This window comes from Syngnathoides biaculeatus, chromosome 17 (genome assembly GCF_019802595.1).
Source record: "Syngnathoides biaculeatus isolate LvHL_M chromosome 17, ASM1980259v1, whole genome shotgun sequence".
NCBI lineage: Eukaryota > Metazoa > Chordata > Actinopteri > Syngnathiformes > Syngnathidae > Syngnathoides > Syngnathoides biaculeatus.
This window is the reverse complement of record NC_084656.1, coordinates 11,723,544-11,746,679: the sequence shown is the minus strand read 5'-3', so window position 1 is coordinate 11,746,679 and position 23,136 is coordinate 11,723,544. Positions and strand designations below refer to the sequence as shown.

The 23,136-nt window shown below is 43.6% G+C and overlaps 2 protein-coding genes across 2 annotated transcripts; one reads left to right on the top strand and one right to left on the bottom strand.

Moving 5' to 3' along the window:
* Nucleotides 1–2,352: 2,352 nt before the first annotated feature.
* On the bottom strand, nucleotides 2,353–8,528 carry stard7 (StAR related lipid transfer domain containing 7). The gene is made up of 8 exons (XM_061800944.1): nucleotides 7,693–8,528; nucleotides 7,033–7,196; nucleotides 6,909–6,958; nucleotides 6,207–6,317; nucleotides 5,580–5,662; nucleotides 5,152–5,251; nucleotides 4,972–5,056; nucleotides 2,353–3,595 (listed from the first exon to the last, which is right to left on the bottom strand). Exons 1-8 carry the CDS (start codon nucleotides 8,115–8,117, stop codon nucleotides 3,414–3,416), a joined length of 1,200 nt encoding a protein of 399 aa, XP_061656928.1. The 5' UTR covers nucleotides 8,118–8,528; the 3' UTR covers nucleotides 2,353–3,413.
* A 2,037-nt stretch (nucleotides 8,529–10,565) lies between these two features.
* On the top strand, nucleotides 10,566–23,136 carry slc20a1b (solute carrier family 20 member 1b). The gene is made up of 11 exons (XM_061800943.1): nucleotides 10,566–10,904; nucleotides 12,090–12,719; nucleotides 13,938–14,078; nucleotides 14,968–15,053; nucleotides 15,174–15,270; nucleotides 18,266–18,385; nucleotides 20,631–20,906; nucleotides 21,293–21,857; nucleotides 21,938–22,123; nucleotides 22,298–22,382; nucleotides 22,481–23,136. The coding sequence occupies exons 2-11, from the start codon at nucleotides 12,371–12,373 to the stop codon at nucleotides 22,643–22,645; spliced, it is 2,070 nt and encodes a 689-aa protein (XP_061656927.1). The 5' UTR covers nucleotides 10,566–10,904; nucleotides 12,090–12,370; the 3' UTR covers nucleotides 22,646–23,136.

The window sequence follows — 23,136 nt, the reverse complement described above, 5'->3', positions numbered from 1 at the left end:
TGGCAACATCCGGTGTCCAAAGCCGACGTGGCAAATTTGTGAGGCGTCTCAATCAGAGTAAGTGCCTCAATTATGCGGCTAAATGAGTGCAAGTCGGTAGAGGTCGATTTATTATATTTATTAACGCTGTTAGCGGATCCATAAATCAAAGCGCGCAGACGTTGCGTAATGACACGTACGAGGCGATGGAGATGAGCAAATGTTATTGCGGTACTCCACTTAATGTATGAGCCTCGGCTCCCTGGAAAGGCAGAAAGCATACTTGGATCATAATGAATACACGTTTTAATACTGTATGTACACATTGAATACAGGAAGACACCACTGTCTTCTTTAATAACTTATTGTTACAGAGTTTTACAGGAAAAAAATAAACTAAAAATCATAGAATTTAAATGGAAAGCAGTACAGTTTTTCCCTTTTTTTTACTTTAATTCAAAATATTTTTGTTGTTGTTGCACCCTAATAAAGAGCGTGAGTTATGTATTTATTTCAAAATTACCCATCATTGTGAACACTCATACCATATTTTTTTTGTATTATAAATTAATGTTCACTTTTATGTCGATATTTGCGGAGAGGTATTCATTTACCAATTAGGTTATTATTACAGCTACGTAAAGGTCACAGGTCAAGTCAAAATATTAGGAACGGCTCTCAGTTTGACGCATTGCAGTAACATATTGTTGTATGTTAAAATAATAAACATATTGCTACATTAATACCTCTCTGATGGTGTCAGTCATTATCGTGAATATCCATAGACAGTGTTTCTTAATATTGCAGCAACAGTACAGCAATAATCTGAAAACTGAAATAGTACTTTTGTTTCTCATTTCTGTCACAATAGGAGACTATTAATAATAAGAATATTATTATTATGAAGCACACAAAGGCATGTGTTACAGTGTGTTTTGCCTGCTTTGACCTTTCTTCCAGACTCTAGATGGGATGGGGGGGGGGGACAGGCTTTACGCACATGATCCCATTAGGCTGCACTACGGCAGCTGTCTTGGACAAACTAAATGCTAATCGCTCATGGAAGTAAACTGGGTGGGGGAGAGTGTGCGGTCGCACGCCACAAAGGACTGGACAAAAAAACTCCGTGTATATATATATATATATATATATGCATGCATGCACCAACGAGATAAATTTGGATATATATTTAAAAAAAATTTTAAAGGCTATTTAAAAATAATAATCCTATTTCAGTCCTGTGCTGGATGTTTTTAACCCAAGAAAGAAAGCGATTCAATTTAACAGCCAATCTGATTTAATGGATGACCCCTGCCCCTCTATTAGTCTGTTAAATCAAGGTTCCACTATACATCTGCATTTTCCAAGCTGCCTATCCTCACAAAGGTCACGGGAGTCACTAACACTGGGCGAAAGCCAGACTGCTCACTGACCAGGTTGCCAGTCAGTCGAAGGGCACGTATTGACACCGTCACTGAGCGGGAATTGATCCCACACTGTCTGCACAATAGTCAGGTGTGTGCATCACTACACCATCGAGGTTGCGCGATGTAAGATTCACTTCTTTTTTCCCCCATTTCAGTTATCCATTTTTTTTTTGGGGGGGGTGACTAAAATAAAGTACTTGGCTTTTCTGGTATGGGTTGGAAATCCTCCACTATACACATATATATACTTCACAAAAAATGGTTTTAGTAGCTTCTCTTTGAGGCTTATTTTAGGTTCCAGCACTCTTGTGAGAATAAGCGGCTCAGCAAATGGATGGATGGATTTTTACCTTTTTTCTCATGATACAGTGCGTACTTTGACGATGCTTGTAATATTCTGACTTTGTATGTTACAACTTAATTTCGGTAAATATGTGATTTATTTTTCTTACAAGCATTGTCGTCTAAATGCATTCTAATAAAAATATTGTATTAAAACGTTACTCTTCATTAAATTTTTATGCATACATTTTTGCCATTTTTTCCCCTCATTGCTGTCATATGCTTAGCCAAATAATTGCTATATCTTACCGTAACATCAATGAAATGTTTTTCTTTGTCAATGAAGATTCTGTCTGAATACAATCAAATAATACATAGAAAAGAATGTTTTATAATTTTCTTGGAGTTGTATTGCTCAACTCTTCTTCAAAATATTAATACTGTTTTCAAAAATTGAATGCTCTTACAGTCCAGGCCACTTTATGGTGTACAATTTATTGTTACCAATTTCTTACTCCCAAAACTCAAACTTTGTTGTGATTTTTTTTCCCCCCTGGTAATAATATGATCACAAATTTACACAACATAGTTGCAATTTTTTCCCCATAATATTTTCCAAGTGTGAGCCCCATCTTGGCACAGACACAGCATGTGAGCCACGCTATTCTAATCATCTCCTTTGTTTTAATGACATTCCAGATCAACATGCAACAGAATGAATTCCACACCTTCGTTCTCAGTTGCCGCGCAATAGCAAAAACATTTTGTATCCACGCAGGTGTGACATTTGCAGACATAAAATAAAGCAGGGGGAGTAGAGCCAATTTACCACCCTGCATTGGTGAGAGACCGAAGAGCAAGAAATTGCCAATTTGCACCATACGACAAGAACACATCAACACAGGACAGCTCGAGACAGAAAGGAATAACATGGAAATGCACGCCACTAGACTGTAAACGCTTTTCAACGCGACACGTGTTGCGCTCTTCTTACATTCACAACAGGCCGAACGCAGCAGGATAACGGAAAACAACAGAACTTGTGCGTCTCATTTTAATTCTAGTCAAGGACAGTCGCCGCGTGGAAAAAAAAAAAAATCACAGTGTGACATGTTCACTTGCTACCAAAGGAGTTAACCCCCCCTCCCCTTCCCTTCATATTTTCCCATTGTGAAATGATCTGCGAACAGATTACGAAGTGCTTTTTTTTTTTTGTTTTGTTTAAACAAGGACTACCACGTCTGTACCACTGACGTGAGGATTTCCATGGTTGTTATAAGACACTGCGTCCCCGATGCAGAAGGACTGGTTTAGCTTGTTTTTAAAAGCCCTCATATTGTGTGGACACAGCAGAAAAAGCCTGAATATGAGTCATATGAAGACAAAAAAATACAAATAAAAAACAGACCAGTGTACTCCCATTGAGGCCTTTGTCTATCAGTGCAGAAATGCGTACTCATGTTGTATTGGAAATACTGCAAAAAACATGTCCACCAAAATGTCAATGAAGGCCAAACAATGAACGCTTTGGCCTGACTGTCAGTCTACACCGGTTGGGCGAGGACAATTCGCCTTTGACAATTCAGCCCAACCAAAAACTACAAAAAAAAAAAAAAAAAAAAAAACCTACAAATATTAATATATTTCTTCCACACACATGGTACCCACAAAGACGGGTTTTGGAGGGTTTCATCTGTGAAAAGCCGTCTGCATCCTTGTGCCACGTCAGGCGAACATCTGGCCGGGACCGCCGGTGTGTTTCTTCTCGGCGGAGTGGCGCTCCGGGTTCTGCTGGCGGCCCACATTGTCGTTGGACTTGATGACGCCAGCGTAGTCCTGAATGCCCACCTCTAAGTTCTTGGCCTTCAATGCGGCCGTGTGAAGCTTCTCCAGGAAGTCAGGCATGCCTGTGGCGCCGTGATAGGAGACGCAGCCGTAAATGTGCTTCATTTTGTACAAAAGGACCATGACACATAATGGTTGAATAAGGTTAAATGGCAATTTCTTATTCTGTGCTGGAGAACCCATGAGAAAATCCTCATAATAATTCAGCCAATTAAAATAAATATATTTGGACCACATTTTGTCTTAGTTAAAAAAAAAAAAAAACAGTTAAAATATTTAAAGTTACTTAAATATAAAAAAAAAGTCAATCGTCATGTTTAAAGAAACATACTTTTATTAAATTAGATGATTTTTTTTTACAAAAACAAAATCAAAAGTGTAATAATAAATATTAATAAATATAAATGCTAAACAATGTTTCCCATTTTAATTAACAAACATTAAATGCAATCAATTAATCACTAAGGCAAAAAGTAGCATGAGTTCAATGTGTATTTTAAATGTTAAATAAAAAAACTAACTAAAAAAGTATTTAAAATCTCAAAGAAAGAAAAAAGCTCAATTTACCAGATCAAACAAGAACCGTAATTTCCGGCCGATAAACTGCGACTTTTTTCACACGCTTTCAACCCTGCGGCTTATTCGGTGATGTGGCTAATTTTGTGCATTTTTTCCTAACAGAAGTTCCCTAAGGGCTAAGTCAAAATTTTTTTGCCCCCCATCCCCTATCACTGCATAGCACAAAATCATATTTGTCATTAAAATAGGCCATCTTATCTCAAGACAAATAAATTAAGTGAACTATTCAGTAAAAAGACATCTAAAATTGTCCTTTTCCCCACATTATAGTATAGGTATAGAATATTCACGAAAATGTATCCTAGAATTTCTACACCGTACAGCAAAACATGTTAAAGAAGTTGATCTGTAGTAATTACTATTAACACATAAATTAATCAAGACCACACAAAATAAGCGACGTCTTGAGAGAATGCGAGGGGATGGGCGTTACTGTTACTAGTGTTAGTGCCTCAGCATGGCTATGCTCATGAAAGCAAAACAACGAACTCAAACACGTTCGCTCAATGTTGTCAACTAATATCCGGATTAATTTTAGGCAATTTTTCCTCAATTTTCCAGAGCAATTTTCATGAAAATTTAAAAATCCGGAATTCTGGGAACATCCGGAGGGCTTTCATCTCTACTGTACCAAATGGTATTTCCTTTACAAATGTACTGAGTGAGGCATATAACCAGGTGCGCTTCATAGGCCGGAAATTTCGGTACATGCGAACGATTTGTTTTGGATTAACTGTCAGTGGTAGACGTTACTTTTAAAAATGTTTATGAGTCGTACTGGATACAAAGTTGGACTAACGAACAATAAAAGGCGTGAAAATGTGCAAAGGTCACTCCCGAGTCGAGAGGAAAAGCTCACCACTTGACACCATCCAGCTCACGCAGTAACGAGGGAAGGCTGTCTGAGGGTCGTCGCTGTACGTCAGCAGGTAGTCAAATCCGTTCTGTCGTCAACGTCAACGCAAGTGATAGAAATGCGTCAAACACGGGGGCATGGGAGTGTTTTATGAGGCTGAAATTCGCAGTGTTCGACGCCAACCTCATCGAAGGACTTGTGCGGACGGATGACCATCTTGGATTGATAGGAGTGGACTCGCACAAAATCCTGAGACTCGGGAACTCGAGGATGCTGCACGGCTCTGGCCGACACAGTGACAAAAGCGCCAGCTACTTCAAATGGATTCTTCCATGTTTACACTTGTGTATTAATTAATCACATTAAAACATTGCTATTTTGTAATACAAATATTACAAATTGAGAGAAAGCAAAAACCTACTGGTTGATTCATAATAATTTGAAGTAAAAGATTACATAAAACATATAAACGCTAATCAGAATATAAAATAATTTACATATTCAATTTAGCTTTTTTTTGCCTTATCTACAAAGGATCAGCCACATTTAAAATGCAAATGCATGAGTTTAAAATTAATAATAATAAATATCCTTTCATAAATATTTCTAACCTGGACACGAGAATCATCAGGTTGTTTTCCAAGTTGACCTCATAGCGTCGAACATATACGTAGTCCCTGGAGTACATCGGGTACTGTGAAGGAGATCGGACATAATTTGAAATTTGGATAATATTTCGGCATCATCGTAAGGCCTGAAAAGCTTGAACAATCACACTGTAATACATGGAGGAAAATTCAAAATAGTAAAACTGCACGTAAAAGTGAAATAACTGGAGCGAAATAAACTCTACTAAAAGACTGAAATCCTGAAAGTCTTTCACGTCATCACATTTACAGATGAAATTGATTAACTCGTTTTCGAAGCGGAAATCAAGGGTAGCAGCTTTTCCAACCATTGTTGATGTTTTGTAGCAGAAAAATGCTCATAATATCTCATTATCATTTATGATATGACAATTTGAAATTTTGGTGTAGATTTGAACAACAATCATTGAAGTTGATGGGCTTTAGCTGCCTTCGCGGGCCACAGAAAATCCTGCGTTCGGGGCCTTCAGTTTGACACCTGTGCACCAGCGGGAGTGCGTTTAAAACTCGTGGTCAGAGTAGCACAATGACAACTACGGATCTTAACAGGTAGCCAGGGGGGGAAAATAGAGAAGAAGAAGTGGAACTGACAGGAAAGTGCGTTGCCCAGTGCAGGACTTCGGAGCCCGTGTTGACGTCTCGGTCCACCACCTCCAGTTTGATCACCAGACCGTCCCACTTCTTCCTGTACTCTGTATCCAACTGGGGACAAAAACAAAGCAGCGGTCACTCCGGCCTACAGTGCTTCTATTTATAGTCGCCATATTAGCAACCGCGGCGCTTCACGTTGCCTTTGTGGCAAACTTGTTGTTGTGCAAGAGGCGACGCCACAAATAGTTGAGCGGGTTCTTTCCACATGAAACAGATGTGAGAGAGATTGTAAACTTTATTTTTTTACAGTGATGATGGTGTAAAAACCATTCAGACAGTTTTGGCTGTCAATGTGTAATAAGCACGTTATAGCAGAGCGTATTTGTACTTAAACACTTTTCTTTGGCTGTTTTGTGGTGCCACCAGGTAAATAAAGAATATAATGACAACCATGAAAGCAGAAATTGAATTGATAGTCATGCAGGGGTAACAGCAACTAAAGTGCATTGCTTCTGCTTTTGTTGTTTACTAGTGATTTCTATGTTTATTACAAAATATTTGCTATATTTTTCAAATTTATTTTTGCAAAATTCTTGAGTGTGTCAAGACTTGGACAAGAAGCAAATGCAAGCACTCAGTTCAAACCAACGGGCCATTAAAAAAAAAAAAAACAGAGACCAAACAGAAATGGATTATTTGTACCTGCACATTGAAGAACTGCCTCGGTGTGACATCTGTGTATGAGCCCAACACTGCAATGAAACATAAACCGAAACCATGCTGACAGCGCAAAATGGTCAACTTGTGCCGAGCGGATTTCGCTAACCTCTGTACTCGTAGAGGTGGCTGTCGGGGATGGGCCGTTTCCACACTCGGAAGTCCTTCTTCTCCATCACAACTTCCCAGCCGGGCTCGGCGTGACCGCTCGCTGGGCCTGCGAGTCCGTTGAGGCTCTTGACGGTCTCAAGGGCCTGCAGCTCCAGCCCGCATCTGCACGGTCATACAATATTACGTTATTTGCATTATTCATCATTCAGCTCTGACTGGGCTGCCTTGCTCTCATTGGTGAGCTGCGCCTGGCGGGGTTCGCCCTGGACCGGACAGCCAATCACAGGGCACACAAAGACAAACATAAAGTAAGATATTGTTTCCACCCATTATTTTTCCGGAGTGTTTTCGTTCTGGTCTGGATTACGGCTAAACTGGCGCTAATCCCATCGGACTTTGAAAGGTGATGTACATAAAAATCAATACGCATCACTGTATTTCTATCAGTGTTTACATTTTCAAATGATTACTTCTCCAATATTTCTCATAAATCACAATGCCCCATCACTATTGAGCTATTTTTAGAAAATGCCTTCAGGTTACTCATGCGGTCCTTGATCCTCATGTTGGTGACCCCCGATCTAGCTAAATAAAGGGTGCATAACAAATGAAGGAGTTCCTTTGTGGTTGGAATGTTTAGGGGGGAAAACTTCCAAACCTGTGCATTTCCTCATCTTGAATCTTCTCTTTGTCCCACATGAAGACCCCTGCAAGGGCCGCGATCAGCTTGCCCGGGGACGAATGCTTGCTCTGAAACCTGCGCCATAAATTGCCCGCCAGGGTCCAGCGGGTCTTCTCCGAGTACAGATTGGAGTATAGCTCGGCGATCCGACAAGCACGCCGAAGCCTCTGGCCGGTGACAAAGCCGCAATGGTCGGCGAATATGGACAGCAAGCCCTTGCTCCTCTGCTTCGATCTGGTGGAGGTCTCGAGGACGCCCACCCTGTGGAGAGTGGACAGGAGCAGGCCAGCGGCCTCTCCCAGCCACGACCCAGAGCCTCGGGCGCCGTCCTCCCGCACAGCCCGCCGGAGTGACCTCACACCCACCTCGGTGCTGACACGACGCGGGACTGAGTGAAACATGACGGCTCGCTATGACCCCAACAAAAACCCTCCCAACAGAATGTTGGACTCCTCCAAAACTATGATAGCAGACGGAGCGACGTAGGTTTTTTTACATCAAAAGTTCATGAGGCAGACTTGCGCTCGCAAATCTCGCTTACATTATCGCTAGGCGAACACGCGACATTTAGCATCGGCTAACGTTAGCGAGACACTTGCACAACTGAACGAATTGAGCTTGTTTTAAAATTAATCGTACCACTACGTGCGATATAAGAGGCTTAAATCCACCGTTAATAACTTCGAAAGAGGATAATAACTTGCAGTGTTGCACACGTTTCGCATCCTTTGCAGATCATTTGACCTCCTCTCTTCCTATCCGGTCAGAGACACGCCTACCCGGAAGTCGGCGTTCTAAAAGGCGATCTGATTGGAAAGCGATAGACGTTAAGGCGATTGTGATTGGTGAAAATGTGAGTTCCGCCTAAATATTTTAACTCGCTGAGCAGCAAGTGCGTTTGGTCACCTTTGTCGACTCGAGTGTGATTAAATGTATTGTTCCGAACTTTCACAAGCCAGCTTTTGTACCATGTGTCATATAGTTCTTTTATAAAACATAATCATCGTTTTGGGCATGACAATCAGCGTAATTAAAGTTATTTTGCAACTTTTTTTAAATAACTAAAAAAAAAAAACGGTCAAACGGTGCATAACACGTCATCAATATGCGTCCGCTACACAGATATTCACGTTTTATTTGTGGGATAGAATTTTGATTTTGTAAATTAATGATATTAATGTCTTTTAAAGTATTTTTAGGTTTTTTTTGTATTCGTTGTCGTTTAATTATAATGTAAAACTTTATAACATATTATAGCTAGCAAAACAAACAAAAAATGGGACAAAACATATTTTATACGAATCAAATTCATAAACTTCCCGAATTGAACAATATTGAATGAATGGGATTAGCAGTAGAAAATATTTGAATGAACATAACGGTAAACGTGTAGCGAGAAGTAATGTGTCACAACCAGCGGAAGGTGGCGTCAAGTGACTGCTGGCCACAGAGTCAAGATCGGGAAGTCAAAACCGGTATCCATTACATGTGTGGACACCACGCAAATTAAAACAACCTTCGCATTGTGCTGCATGCAAAAGATGTAAATAACGGGAAATTCCGATGACATACGACCAAACTACGATTTAGTGTACTAACATCCATCCATTGGGAAGGTCAACGTCCCCAACATGGCCGCCGAGTGGGAACGTCGGCTAGCCGTGCTGCTCCAGTACGTTGCTGAATTTCGTCTTGATAGCTATGATCTGGACAGGGAAAAGCCAAAATCGAATTTCTTCTATAATTAGACCGCGTAAATACAACTTTTAAAAGTTATCATATCAGTTATGTCTTAAAATTCAACTTTGATTTTTAAACTTTCTCAGCATATGTTGTCTTTGGCTGATAGAGTGTTCGGCAGTGCGGCCTTCCTAGTCTGAGTTCATCCTGGTTGGTTTGCAGCAGTCTTTGCAAAAGGACATTGCTCAACTATCCGGAAACGATAAGTAATCCTGCTCCAAATGCTGCTTTAATGTCGGTAAGGGCACTGACAAAGTGAAAATCAAGGAATACCAACTTTGGTGGTGTTTTTCCCCCACTAATTGTCATACAAATATATCTATCCATCCATTTTCCTTGCCGCTTATCCTCACGAGGGTCACGGGGAGTGCTAGAGCCTAGCCTAGCAGTCAATGGACAGGAGGTGGGGTACACCCTGAACTGGTTGCCAGCCAATTGCAGGGCACATGGAGACAAACAGCTACACTCACAATCACACCTTGGGGCAATTTAGAGTGTCCAATTAATCTCGAATGTTTTGGGGATGTGGGAGGAACCCGGAGTGCCCAGAGAAAACCCACACAGGCACGGGGAGAACATGCAAACTCCACACAGGCGGGTCCGGGATTGAACCCAGGACCTCAGAACTGTGAGGCCAACGCTTTCCAGCCGAACCTCTGTCCCGCCCTGATGCAGAGTATCTCATGATAATAATTCAACTAAGTGCAGAGTTTTGGAACCAGATATTGGAAATAAAGTACAAATACTTGATTACTGTACTTGATTATTTTTCAGGTATCTGTACTCGAGCGTAAGCATGAGACAAAGGACAAACATTCGGAAGGAGCTGCTGTAGCTTCCGACTCACACCCAGATTCTCACATGCAAACAAAATGGCCAACCGACTCCAGCTTCGGGTGTCATTCAGTAGGCCTCGCCAACAGGGTTGCAGCAAACAAAGCAAAGACAAATTCAATATCTGATAAATAGTGTGCTATTGATGAGCCACTGTCATTTTTTTTTACACAACTGTTTTGATTTGAACTTTAGTACAGAGTGTGAGTAGTTTTTCGACTAGTGTTGGGAAATAAGAAAAAAAAAGTCCCTCATTGAATATGAGAGCAGCGGTTCTGTCCGCCCGCCAACTGGGCGGTGGAGGGGGGCGGGACGAGTCCCCCCCCACACGTCCCGCTCTACTCCTTCGCCGGCGAAAACGGGTCGGAGGGCACACTGTCCTGAAACCCGGTCCAATTGAGACGGTTCAGGACAAGAAGACTGCTATCCACAGATTGCGCTACATACCGATTGAAAGTCATTTGCGGGTGATTACTATCAGGCCTCGATTCAAATCTTATTTGAATTTCTCACACTGTCATAACGTTCCGGTGGCGCGCGCGCCATCCTAATTAGCTTGCTGGCTATTGGAAGGATTTTTTTTTTAAAAAGGACAATTGACAACTGGACGTGCGGTAAGTGGATTTTTGCAGTGTCGCGTTAAAAGTACAGAACGTGTTTATTCCCCCAGCGACTTGTTGGCGACGTTAACACCGGTGAATGTAAGCTAACTGTTAGCATTGTTATACCCGGAATTATCTCACTGACGCGTCAGCGTGAATAAAGTCTCACCACTACTATTAAAACAGCGTAAATGTGACAAAACACACCGAGAGTTTGTATGTCTTTTGACCGGCCAATTATCAATTTCGGCGAATGTCTGAGTCCAGTTGTATCTACATTTTTGCGACACAATGAAAGTCGTCATTCGGATACTAGAAGTGGTGGCCATCTGTCCGGCAGCTCATTGATTGCGGCTCGGCACGGTTTAGTAATTTTGCCACATCCGGACGGTGCGGATATTTCATTTCTGCGTCAAATGAGCAAGACTGCGGCCACCACCCCGGCCCGCTTGCAGTGTGTGTGTGGAGAGCGAAACGACGAAGAAGGGTAGAGGCGAAGATGGCGCTAGTGCGTGTGGACTTAAAAAGTCCTATGAATGGATGACGACACGTGGTCGCCGTGAAAACGTCTCGTTCCGCGATCCTAGGCTCTTCCGGCGCCAGCACGCAACACTTTTGGTTCAGTTGAACGCCTCGGACTTCCCAAGTCGAGTCGTGCGCGAGTCCGTTTTGTATCCGCGCAATAAAAATGCGATTTTGTGCGACGACGTCCGCCAAAAATGGCAGCCGTGGAGTTAATTGACCGAGACTTTTACAGCTTCATGTTATTCGGCACTCCACTGTGTTTTCAAAACTAACTTTGTATGGTCATCATCCTGGGAGAAGTATCAAATAAATTGATCCGGGGGTGGGTAAAATTGTTATTTGTATAGTATCCCAGAAAACGATAATATCATGTAAAAATCTTTGCTGAAATATTGATCTTGTCTCGATATACCCAAATGTGATTTGATAAAGACAAAGCTATTCTTTTGTTGTTGTTGTTAATGTAAAAAGTTGGATATATAGGTAAATGGTTTCTTTCTGTCACTGTATTTGGCCGGAATGGATAGGAGAAGCAGCATCCATTATTTGTAGTCAATAACTTTTCAGATTAACTGTAATTGGATCAGTTCCTGGTGCATGCCTGACAATCTATTGTTACCCACTAGTAGGGAAGGATTGTTCTAAAGCAAATCTCCCTGCTTGTTCTTTCAGGATGCTCCCCTGTTCATCTCCCGCTGTAACAGTTGCACAATGGCCGCCTCTTCACACCATGCACTAACTCAGACCCAAAGAAACTGTAACTCATTTAGTATAATTATAGGATAGCAATAAGCCCCATAAATTGGCACACTGTACCTCTTCATTTTCTTGACTCTCCCTGATAAGTCCTGTAAGGCCAAGCCTGCAAGACATATTTATTTCCTCATACCTCCAATAGTTGTATTGTTTATCATTGCATTCATAGTTTTTTTTAAGTACTGTGAACTACAATCATGGTTTCAACAACAGCAACCGTGACTGCAATAATGGTAGCCACCACGGTAGCGACGCAGGGCCCCCTCACGGGTTACTTGTGGCTGCTGGTCGTCGGCTTCATCATTGCCTTCATCCTGGCCTTCTCGGTGGGCGCCAACGACGTCGCCAACTCGTTTGGCACTGCGGTGGGCTCCGGGGTGGTCACACTAAAGCAGGCTTGCATCCTGGCCACTGTGTTTGAGACGCTGGGCTCGGTGCTTCTCGGCGCCAAGGTCAGCGAAACCATCCGCAAGGGCATCATCGACGTGGGCATGTACAACGGCTCCGAGCATCTGTTGATGGCCGGATCCATCAGTGCCATGTTTGGTGAGTATCTGTGCCGACTTTCTGATCAGGCTCACACATATTTGTCAACAAAGAGCAAATGGTTCTTCTCACCATGTCGGGTTTCAATTTAAGCAGATAGGGAATATTCCTGGAAAAAAAAAACATTGCAAAAACAAGTACTACCTCAAAAGAAAAACTTGTTTTTTCAAGTTAGATAACAGTAAATAATAATCAACAGTATCATCCAGAAGTGTAGTACTAGTATAGAAACTAATATAATAAGACACTGTAACATTTGGGATGGATTAAACCTTTACACTGGTGTTAAAATAGAGAATCCATGATTCAATGAAAATGTATAGTAATAAAATATTCTCATTCATCCAGGTCATTTTATTCTGCGGCTATTGAATTGATTTTTTTTTGGGGGGGGGGGCGCTCTTCTGGTTGTCTTAATTCAGTGATTCTTTTGCGTACCGTTAGAGGGAGCATATGTAGGACTGGTGATACTAGTACGACACTTTATGAAGCACTTCATTAAAAATATTGGAAAATTATTAATTTTTCTGCACTGGTGTACTGGAGTCCATCCCAGCTATCTTCTGGCAAGAGGCGGGGTACACCCTGAACGGGTCACCAGCCAATCGCATGGCAGTTTGGAAAAAAGAAAAGTGAAACTGACATTTTGGAGATTCACTTGTACCACTTTTTAGAGTGAAATACTTCATGATTTCAAAAGATGTATACCATACTAGTGCACAACTAACAAAAACCCCTTATACTCAGGAACTAGAAGCGTGAGATAGAAATTAATGATTGACCTTAAAAGCATTTAGCTATGTATTAAGTCTATAATCAAGTTTCACTCAGTCTAATTGGTGAGAAAAATCCACTTTTCTGCCTTATTCTTATTTATTAAGACTCACTTGTGGCGATGTGTGTTTTATTTACTCACCCCAGATTTACCAGGCCTGATTTCCCCACCCACACACTAAAGTAATCCTGCTTGATTTCAAATACTCAAGTATATTTGGGGACATTGAGTTCCAAGTTCTCTTACTCGGCTTTACAAGGGCCATGTCACTTGCCCAGGCGGTGTATTGTGGTAAATGTTTACCGTGACACATGGTGGTATCAGTGTATATTTGGTTTAGAATTTTTTTTTTTTCCTACTTTCTCAAAAAGACATTTCGCCAAGTAGACACGTGGAGGACAGCAAAGATGCTGCGCATGACCCACGTCTCGTTTTGCCTTCAGGTTCTGCTGTGTGGCAGCTGGCTGCCTCGTTCCTCAAGCTGCCCATCTCTGGGACGCACTGCATCGTCGGCGCTACCATCGGCTTCTCTCTGGTAGCCAGAGGCCAGCAGGGAGTCAGGTGGCTCCAGCTTCTTCGAATCGGTAACGCACGACTCGTTGGCGGCTTTTCCGAGCCCTGGTTCTAATGTTCTAATGGTGTGTGGCTGCTTTGTTAGTATAATGGTGTATGCTAGTTGTTGTTTTGCTAGGATGAGTGCCAATGTTTCTGTAACTAGGACACATGAGACCCTGGCCTGTTCGAGGCGTTAAAGTTTAACACCACATTGAACTCTTCAATTTGGCGATTGTGCCCACTAAAGGCGCAGCAGATGTCTTAAAACTACACCAGAATATCACATTGTTGTACCGCTCCCCTCCACACTGACGCAGAAGCACGTTGTGGGTTCTAATTACTAATGCTGGCTGTAACTGATGTAACTCGACACTGAGCAAGCATTTCCTGTTTGTAACCTGACGGGAGGCTCTTGCTTCCCAAAAAGTAGAGCCACGGTATTGCTGTAGAACAAAGACCGCCTACGTGGTACCCGTGGGCGCCAGGTCCACCCCCAAGGACCATGAATCGCCTGTGGGCTTGATCTTAAGAATAGTTTGCCCAATTTCCCAGGAAACTAATTATTTGAAAATGTAAACGCTTGCAAAGAATGATGAAAACAGTGTTGCTTAGTGATCTTGTGTAATCATTGTTGTGAGAAACTATTATCATGGTGAGTTCCTTCACACTGATGAATATTACTAACAGGTACTGTATTGTCAGATGATCTGTGCACATTTGCGATTTTACAAGCGTTTCTCAAACTGCGGTAGCTGTTTTTTTTTTTGTTTTTTTTTTTAAACAAGGGTTGGCGATGCTTTTTCTAGAAGATTCTGAGAGGAAGAATGCCTGGAAGTTCAACATTGCTGCATAATATTATTGCTCGTTATTTTCTTATTGCAACTGACGTTTCAACTTGCCTGTTTGGATTCTTTGCAGTCGCTTCTTGGTTTCTGAGTCCGCTCCTGTCCGGTATAACGTCAGCTGTGGTTTTCTACTTTGTCCGCGTGTTCATCTTGCACAAGGTACGTTTAAGATTAGATCTTGGCGCTATGTAAGAAGTAAGTTCTTCTTGGTGTGATGTCAATTAAATGCTGGCGTAAGGGCTTTGTTCTGGTTTTCATGATGCGATTTGTTCTTTGCAGAAAGACCCGGTGCCAAATGGATTGAAGGCCCTGCCCGTGTTCTACGCAATAACGATGGGAATCAACCTGTTCTCCATCATGTTCACTGGAGCTCCGAGTGAGTGTCACTTTCTCGGTCATGTCTGTCCTCGGCCGCAACTTAAAATAAAACTGCTCCCTTATTCAGACTGCAGGATGCCCACGCATATTCCACACTCACCCAGACTGTTTATCCTTATGACTCTTGTTTATTTTAACATGTTTTTTTCGGGGCTCTCTTGGTTGCTTGTGGTTGGAAGTGGGTCATAGGTGGAATGAAAATGTTAAAAGAGGAGCACAGCAGGCAGATGGAAAAGAGAAGTAACAACGGTGTTGTCATCGGTTACATTTGCACTAATGCCTGTAGTCTTTGAAGTCATAACTTTGGTTCATTCTGAATACATGTTGCCCCATTTAACGTCAAGAAACACTTTTATTAAATGAGCAACTTTTGCTCCTTTTGTGTTCTTCTCTCTACAGGGCCTAACAAGATGTTAGCTGGCCTGGGCCATTAAATGGTGGCTACAGGCCAGAGTAGGACCAGATATGGTGCGCTGATGTGCACGTACACATCAGCGCACTGAGAGGCGATCACTTGCGGTTCCATCGTAACCCGTGAGCCTGCTTAGCCAGGCACATTCTGTACAATTGTCCTTGTACTTGGGTTCCAAAAAACACAAAAGAAGGTGCGAGAATGCAATTTAGACACATCATCAAATGCCTGCTGCATCGTAGGTCACACATTTTAATCCCCCTACAACACCCTCCCCCCTACCATAGTGTTAGTCGGGCTGCAGTTGGGCCATATTTAAGTGAGTAGCAGTTGTCTAAAATCCAAAGGGGTCGTAGTCTCCTGGTGAATATAACAGTGTAACATGGTAGCAGCCAAGTAAGGACGGTTCACTTGGGTTTTCTGTGACAAGACTCGAGGCTCAGATGCTATCGTAGTGGTGTGAGAGGACACCAGGCATTCCACATTCCGACTCGTATACATATACTGGATACCTATATATACATACACATATAACCATGACAGAGACCAAGTCGGCAAGCGAGCTTGCAGGTCAAAGATGTTGGGAGTCAGCTGTCCCTTTTCCACAAATGAGGTCAAGGAAGCCCTATTTAAATCTATATTGTGTTTTTAAATGAAAATGCATTTTACCCCAAATGTACACATTGAGATTTGAAGACTATGTTCTCTATCAGGCAGTGCACAGAGCAGTAAACAAATCCTCTTTTTGCCCGCCAGACAAAGTGAGTGTGTGTGTCTGGCTGCGTGTCATTATGTTGGTGCAATCTGACCCTGGCACCAGCCTCCGCTTATGGGTGCTGGACGCATTTGACTGGACAGGGATTTTCTGCCCGAGTTACACTCAAAAACAAACACCAGTTGGAATTTGTCACTGTGGCGACATGAGCAGCCAACTTAAAATGGACCAATTTTTGGGGGGTTGTTGTTCAACTTGAGTCTTGGTCCTGAAACTGAATTATCAGTGTCCTTTGGAGGTTGCTAATTTTATATATTGATTATATATGTCAGGCTGTAATGTTGAACTCCAAGACCTTTTTCCTTAGCGCTTAACCACTCAGCTGGAAGTCAGGTCAAGTCACCCACTCGTCCATAAAGTTTCACTCTTGCTGTCACTTGTGTAATTAAACTTGGCTGCCCACTCTGGGGGCGAGACACCGCGTAATTGTGTAATGCAGCTCGCGGTGTGCGGAGGTTTTTCGAGGAGGGGTGTGGAACACCACTGTGGTCAAAATTCCATTTCCTGCGCAGCCCCATCCATCCCACTTAATGGCTGCGGCAGGACTGTTTTGCCGGATGCTCGTAAGTGAGTCACAATGACACACAGACAGACTGACGTGAATCTCATCTAGTCTGCAAACCCACCCCTTTCTTTGAATCATTTATTTGTGTTTTATTTTGTGAACCTCTCGCTCCTCGTGAGCCCCGTGAAGGCCAGCGAGCGCAGATGTTTACTGGGCCGTACCCCTCTGGTTCTTCTCCTCGTGCCACGCCCACCTCGAAGGGTGCACAGCTCTGTTGCATAACTGAATAAACAGCAGCGAGGCGCTCTTCGGTCTCATGCTGCAGCGTGACCGAGTCGGCGCACAGATCCACCACAGCCTCTGACCTCAAACAGCTTATCGCTCGGCCTCGCTCCCCCACTTCCTTTTGTTTGCCTTCATTAAATTTGTCCAGCGACAAGGTCGCTCGGCAGCAAGATGTCGGCTTCCCCTGGGAGCTGGAAGTCGTTACTTGTGCTCCCGTGCTGCATCATGCCGACGTCAGCTGCACCAGCGCTTGCTGCAGTGCTGGCATCGAGGTCCTCTTTCCTACAACACCCCCTTTCTCACTCCCTGCGGAAATGTCTCCTTTTAAGGGAATCCCAGTCTATGTGCTCTTGTTAGGGGGTCATGCTAACTGTGCTCTTTTAGACGTTACATAAGTGTTCACTTTGAAGGGGTACGCATGTTTAACTAGACCTGGTTAACAACGGCACTGTGTAAATATTTATGCACAGAGCACAGGAGTAGCGCGTGACTGGGTGTCAGAGCCACAGAGAGTCTGCTGCGGCACAAATCAAAGCATGTTCCTCAATCCCCACGACGTATTTACGCAAAATGGATTAGTATTTAACTAGTGGGCAGGCAAACTCATTACATTGAGTGCACTACTTTCAACTCTATAGTGGTGCTACAGCCACACTATGGTGGTTGTTGAGTTCAGAACATGCAGAGATTCTTCAGTCAGTTCACCACTTTTCAGCAGTCACTTGGGCAGCCATTCCCCCTCTGGCAATTGAATTTAGTCTTCACTGAACCTCTTTTGGGAATTTCCACCTTAGTATTTTAGAAATATTGAAACCAATAACTGTATATGTGCCCCTCCACTCTCGAACAATGTATTCAAGTCCCCTTCCATCTTGGAAGTTCACGCAGCAAATGTGTGAGCTGCCCACAAAGGAAGGTGGCACCCGCTGCCCGTTTGTTTAAAAACCTGCCTCTTTTTTTTTTTTTTCTGTCTTTCTCCATTTGTGTGTTATACTGTGCACCCGGCGATCCGCCAGTGTTGGGATTCGACAGGGTCCCCTGGTGGGGCGTCTTGCTCATCTCGCTTGGCTGCGCACTGCTGACGGCCGTCGTGGTGTGGTTCATCGTGTGCCCGCGCCTGAAGAAGAAGATCGAACGTAAGTGGATGAGTGGAAAAGGTTCCTTGCTGAGCACAGCGCTTAAACCATTAACTCGCTCAAGCTACACCTACTTAAGACGGTTTACTTTTTAATCCATTGATTGGGTATTCAGGTAAACTCATAGGCGGTAAGTCTGCTCTATGTGGGTCATAGTAACCCAACTAACCGGCCTTTAACTCATCCGTCGAAAATATGTCACGCTTGATTGTAGGGTGCTGATGCGATATTTGCCATCTGCGTGTCATATGAAGAGCGCAGACGACTGGCTGGCAGTCAGAACCGCGTACAGAATATTGCTAGTCTGTATCCGCGTACACATCAATACGCCTGCGTATTCTACCGAGCATTTACAGGCCTGTAATCTTTGTAGCACTGTTTCTTTTTCCCCAAAGTAGAGTAATTTCTCGAGTATAATGCGTACCCCCAAAGTTGACCTAAAAACTCGGGAAAACCCTTCTACCAATGAACAATGCGCACCACCAATTTGCCGCTAGGATGATATAATTCCAAGAGTTTGGGTTGCACAGTGCAACCTCTCCCCATCCGAAGCATCTTTCACAATGGCGTCAGGTGGCTATCAAAACAACGTGAGGTCAAACTACGTAGAAACAAGCGTAATGTGCACATTTTTTAAAAAGCGAGCATTTCAATTGTGTGTGCTCCCCCGTTTTTTTTTAATGTCCCCATGATGCTCGTATTTTATTGTTTGAACTCACATTGTTTTGATACCCACCTGAAGCCATTGATGATGGGAGCTGTCGTTGTTTCGGACTGCGGCGCGATTTCCGGGTTGCCAGCATCATTGGGACGAGCGATGGCGGATTTCTTTTAAAAGCAGCTGCACAACGAGCCATTGTCGTGGACATTTTTTGTCTTAGTTTAAGTTTAAACAAATACATGGGCAGTCGTGTTTGATCTTTGGTGCAGTAGCAACAAACATACTACCCAACAATCGTAAAATGCAAGCTCCTGGAGGAGCTCTGAGAGCTCAGGTTGGGGGTGCACATTACCATAATATATATAAATGTGTAAGATAAGACATCCAATAGCATATCGAAATGTATATGCATACATTTTTTACCTAGTTATGTACCTGTATACGACTATACAATGTGGTTGTATTTTTCATCCATACCTAAATATAATGCGCCGTATTACGTTTTTGAAAATATTTTTGACAAAATGTGCGCATTATTTAAGAAATTATGGTAATTGCAATCTTTTATTTAGCTCATTGAATTACAAATTTAAAAACACTTTACATTTTTATTCCATAATTGTACAATAGTCCTTCTGACTGAATTTTTGGGGGGAGTAACAAGCTGTCTCTTTGATGGCTGTTGAATTCAAATGTCCATGTTAACATGGCGGACTGGAATTAAAAAGTTGTTTTAGGTTGTAAATCTATTTATTCATTGCTTTACTTTGTGAGCCGAAAGATTTTGCAAGCGAACGTCAGATACGCCGTCGCTTTAGTGAAACGGGGCATAAAAGTTGTGGATGAGCCGTTAATTGAATGGCCCGATCAAACACAAATGCAAAATGAAAACATTTGCAAGGAACATGATGATGATGCTAACAGTGAACGAATGGTGCGGTAAATGGCCAACAGGACTGTTTATAGCTCCTGAAAGTGCACGTCAACAGATAAATGCACCATTTTTGACTTATTTGCATGTAATACCACTTAACTTCTTTTAGATTATTTTCAGCATTTTACTTTATTTACACAATAGTGCCGTTTTACAAATAAAAAGTATTCATAAATATTTTTTGAGGGGGGCAGGTCAGGAATGAACTTATGATATTTAATTTCAGCGGGTAAGATCAGGTTATGAAAATGTAGCCCCCGAGCAATGAAGTTTCCCACACCTGCTTTACTGGCTCATCTTGAATCTACAAACACGTGTCATGTGAGACACAAGACAGCTTTTATAAGGCAAGCTGTAAGCGGTATTGTAAATACATCCCAGGTCAGTGGAGCCTTTTCACAGTATTTTTCCTCCACTGGTCATGTACTTTGTTTGAAAGGGACCTCGTGTCCCGTGCTTGTATTTTTCTTTTATATTTGGATGTGTCTCAAGTTGGGCTGCACACTTTAGGCAAAAATAGTAATCATTATTATTATTCATAAGTATTCTTCATGATAGGGGAAGTCATTTTTTTAATTGCATTGTTTTTTTTAATCCATGTAGAAATGTCCCAACTAACATCTCACTCCCAACTTTCGTCCGCTTACTAGGAGATATCAAGTCTTCCAGCCCCTCGGAGAGCCCCCTCATGAAGAAGGGCGAGCTGAAGGAGCCCCACTGGCCCATCCTCAAACACACGGAGAAGGAGGCGTCAGCGCCGTCCTGTCTGGCTGCCGATCCAATTCCCGCGGTGCCGCCGGCTCCCGAGGAGCGCCGCGTCGCGTTCAACATTGGAGATTGTGACGAAAGTGACCCTATCAAAGAGCGCAAGGTGGCCTTTGACATTGGGGAGTCGGATGAAATGGAGTGTAACAATGCTAACGGTGGTGAGTATACTGGAGCACAGCATTTTTGCATGGTACCCTATGGTAAAGCTGCAAAAAGGTCACATGAAAGTTACAGCAGCATGATGGCATTGTGACCAGTGAAGACCAAAGCTAATGTTAGCTACAGGCTGATGAAATTTCAAACTCTAGTTTATGTACAGTGCCAGGGAAAAAGTGTTTACCCCTTCTTGATTTATTTTTTTGCACGTTTGTCACACTTAGATGTTTGCCATGAACTAACAAATTTAAATATTGGTCAAAGACAATAGAAGTAAAAGCAAAATTCAGTTTTTAAGTGGTTTTTATTATAAGGGGAGGGGGAAAAAACAATCAGTGTGAACCAACTGTCCTCCAATGGACTTCTTTCTCACTCTCTCGCTCTGCAGTCCCTAAGCAGCCCGGCAACGGTTCTGCCACCGGAGCCCATCAGGTTCAGTTCAACAACCGGCCGGCGCAGATCCCGAGCAACGGTTACAGTCAGTACCACACGGTCCACAAGGACTCTGGGCTCTACAAGGACCTGCTGCACAAGCTCCACCTGGCCAAGGTTGGCGACTGTATGGGCGAGGGTGGCGAGCGGCCCATCCGCCGCAACAACAGCTACACGTCGTACACCATGGCCATCATCGGCTTGCGCGCTGACTTTAAGCACAAGGACGGCGAGTCCCAGGACGGGGACAAGGCCCCTGGACAGGGCCAGGACAAGAAGCGCATACGCATGGACAGCTACACCAGCTACTGCAACGCCGTGGCTGAGCACGCCGCACCCGAAGGCCTTGGCCAGGACGACGTGACGCTGGAGATGGGCAAGGAGGACGCGAGTAGCACCCAGAGCTCCCTGGACGAGGACGGACTGGATGCGGACAAACCCGAAGTGTCCACGCTCTTCCAGTTCCTGCAAATTCTCACCGCGTGCTTTGGCTCCTTCGCTCACGGAGGAAACGACGTTAGGTACGAGTCGGTTCATCGTGAAGCCACGCGTCTTCTAGAACGCATCGGCGGGGTTAACGGTTCCGCTTTGCGTTGTGCAGCAATGCCATCGGCCCACTGGTCGCCCTCTGGCTGGTGTACATCAGCGGCAGCGTGACGTCCAATGAACCCACGCCCACGTGGCTGCTGCTCTACGGGGGCTTGGGCATCTGCATGGGCTTGTGGGTGTGGGGGCGCAGAGTGATCCAGACCATGGGCAGGGACCTCACCCCCATTACTCCTTCCAGGTAAGGTTCTCCACAGACCTGCCACTGTCCATTCTTTCATCTGGCCCACCGAGGATTTCACATGATCAAGTGTTCTCCATTTGAAGCTCCAAACAATGTGGCCCTTGAGCACAGACATCTATTGAATGTCGCTTTGGGATTAGCGTCTAAAAGACTTTTAATTACCTCGTGCAGTGGTTTCAGCATCGAGCTGGCGTCTGCTCTGACCGTGGTGGTGGCTTCTAACGTCGGCCTGCCCGTCTCCACCACCCACTGCAAGGTAGGCTGCGCTCACGCTGGACGGCCACACACTCATTGTGGCAGGCTCCAGTAAACAGGAAGCAGTCGGCTAGACTCATTCCGAATGGTTTTTGGCAGGTGGGCTCTGTGGTGGCTGTGGGCTGGCTGCGCTCCAGGAAGGCGGTGGACTGGCGTCTGTTCCGCAACATCTTCATGGCCTGGTTCGTCACCGTGCCCATCTCGGGCCTGATCAGCGCCGCCATCATGGCCATCTTCGTCTATGGCTTCAAACCCACCGAATGAGGCTCTGGCCCCCTCCCGGGGAGAAGAGAGAAACCGACGACCGCCCCGGTGTGTACCGAGACCGGAGAGGAGAGGAGTGGAGTTGGGCGGGGTTCATATATCGCTTACCTCAAGCCAATGGAAAGAAAAAAAACCACAAACAAACTTCAGATGTTTAATGGGACTTGCGATATAGGCCTTTTAGGTTCATGGCTGCGTTAAGCTCACATTGTGTCGCTTGTTTCCAGTCAGGCCTCCAAGTAAGATGGTTCCATTTCCTTGTTCAAACTTCCCTTTTCATATCTTTTAATTCTGTAAAAGGCCAAGTCTAGATTTTGAGGACAATTTAGATTAAACAAAAATGTAAATAAAATGCAGTATTGGACTTTTGCAGTTGTTTCAACAGTCGGCATAGATAATGTTAAAAACCAGATTCTTGCTCTTTTAGGCTTCTGGTATACTGAGACTGATGTATTCTCTACATTAAAAAAATCAAAGGTGAGGACTGGAAA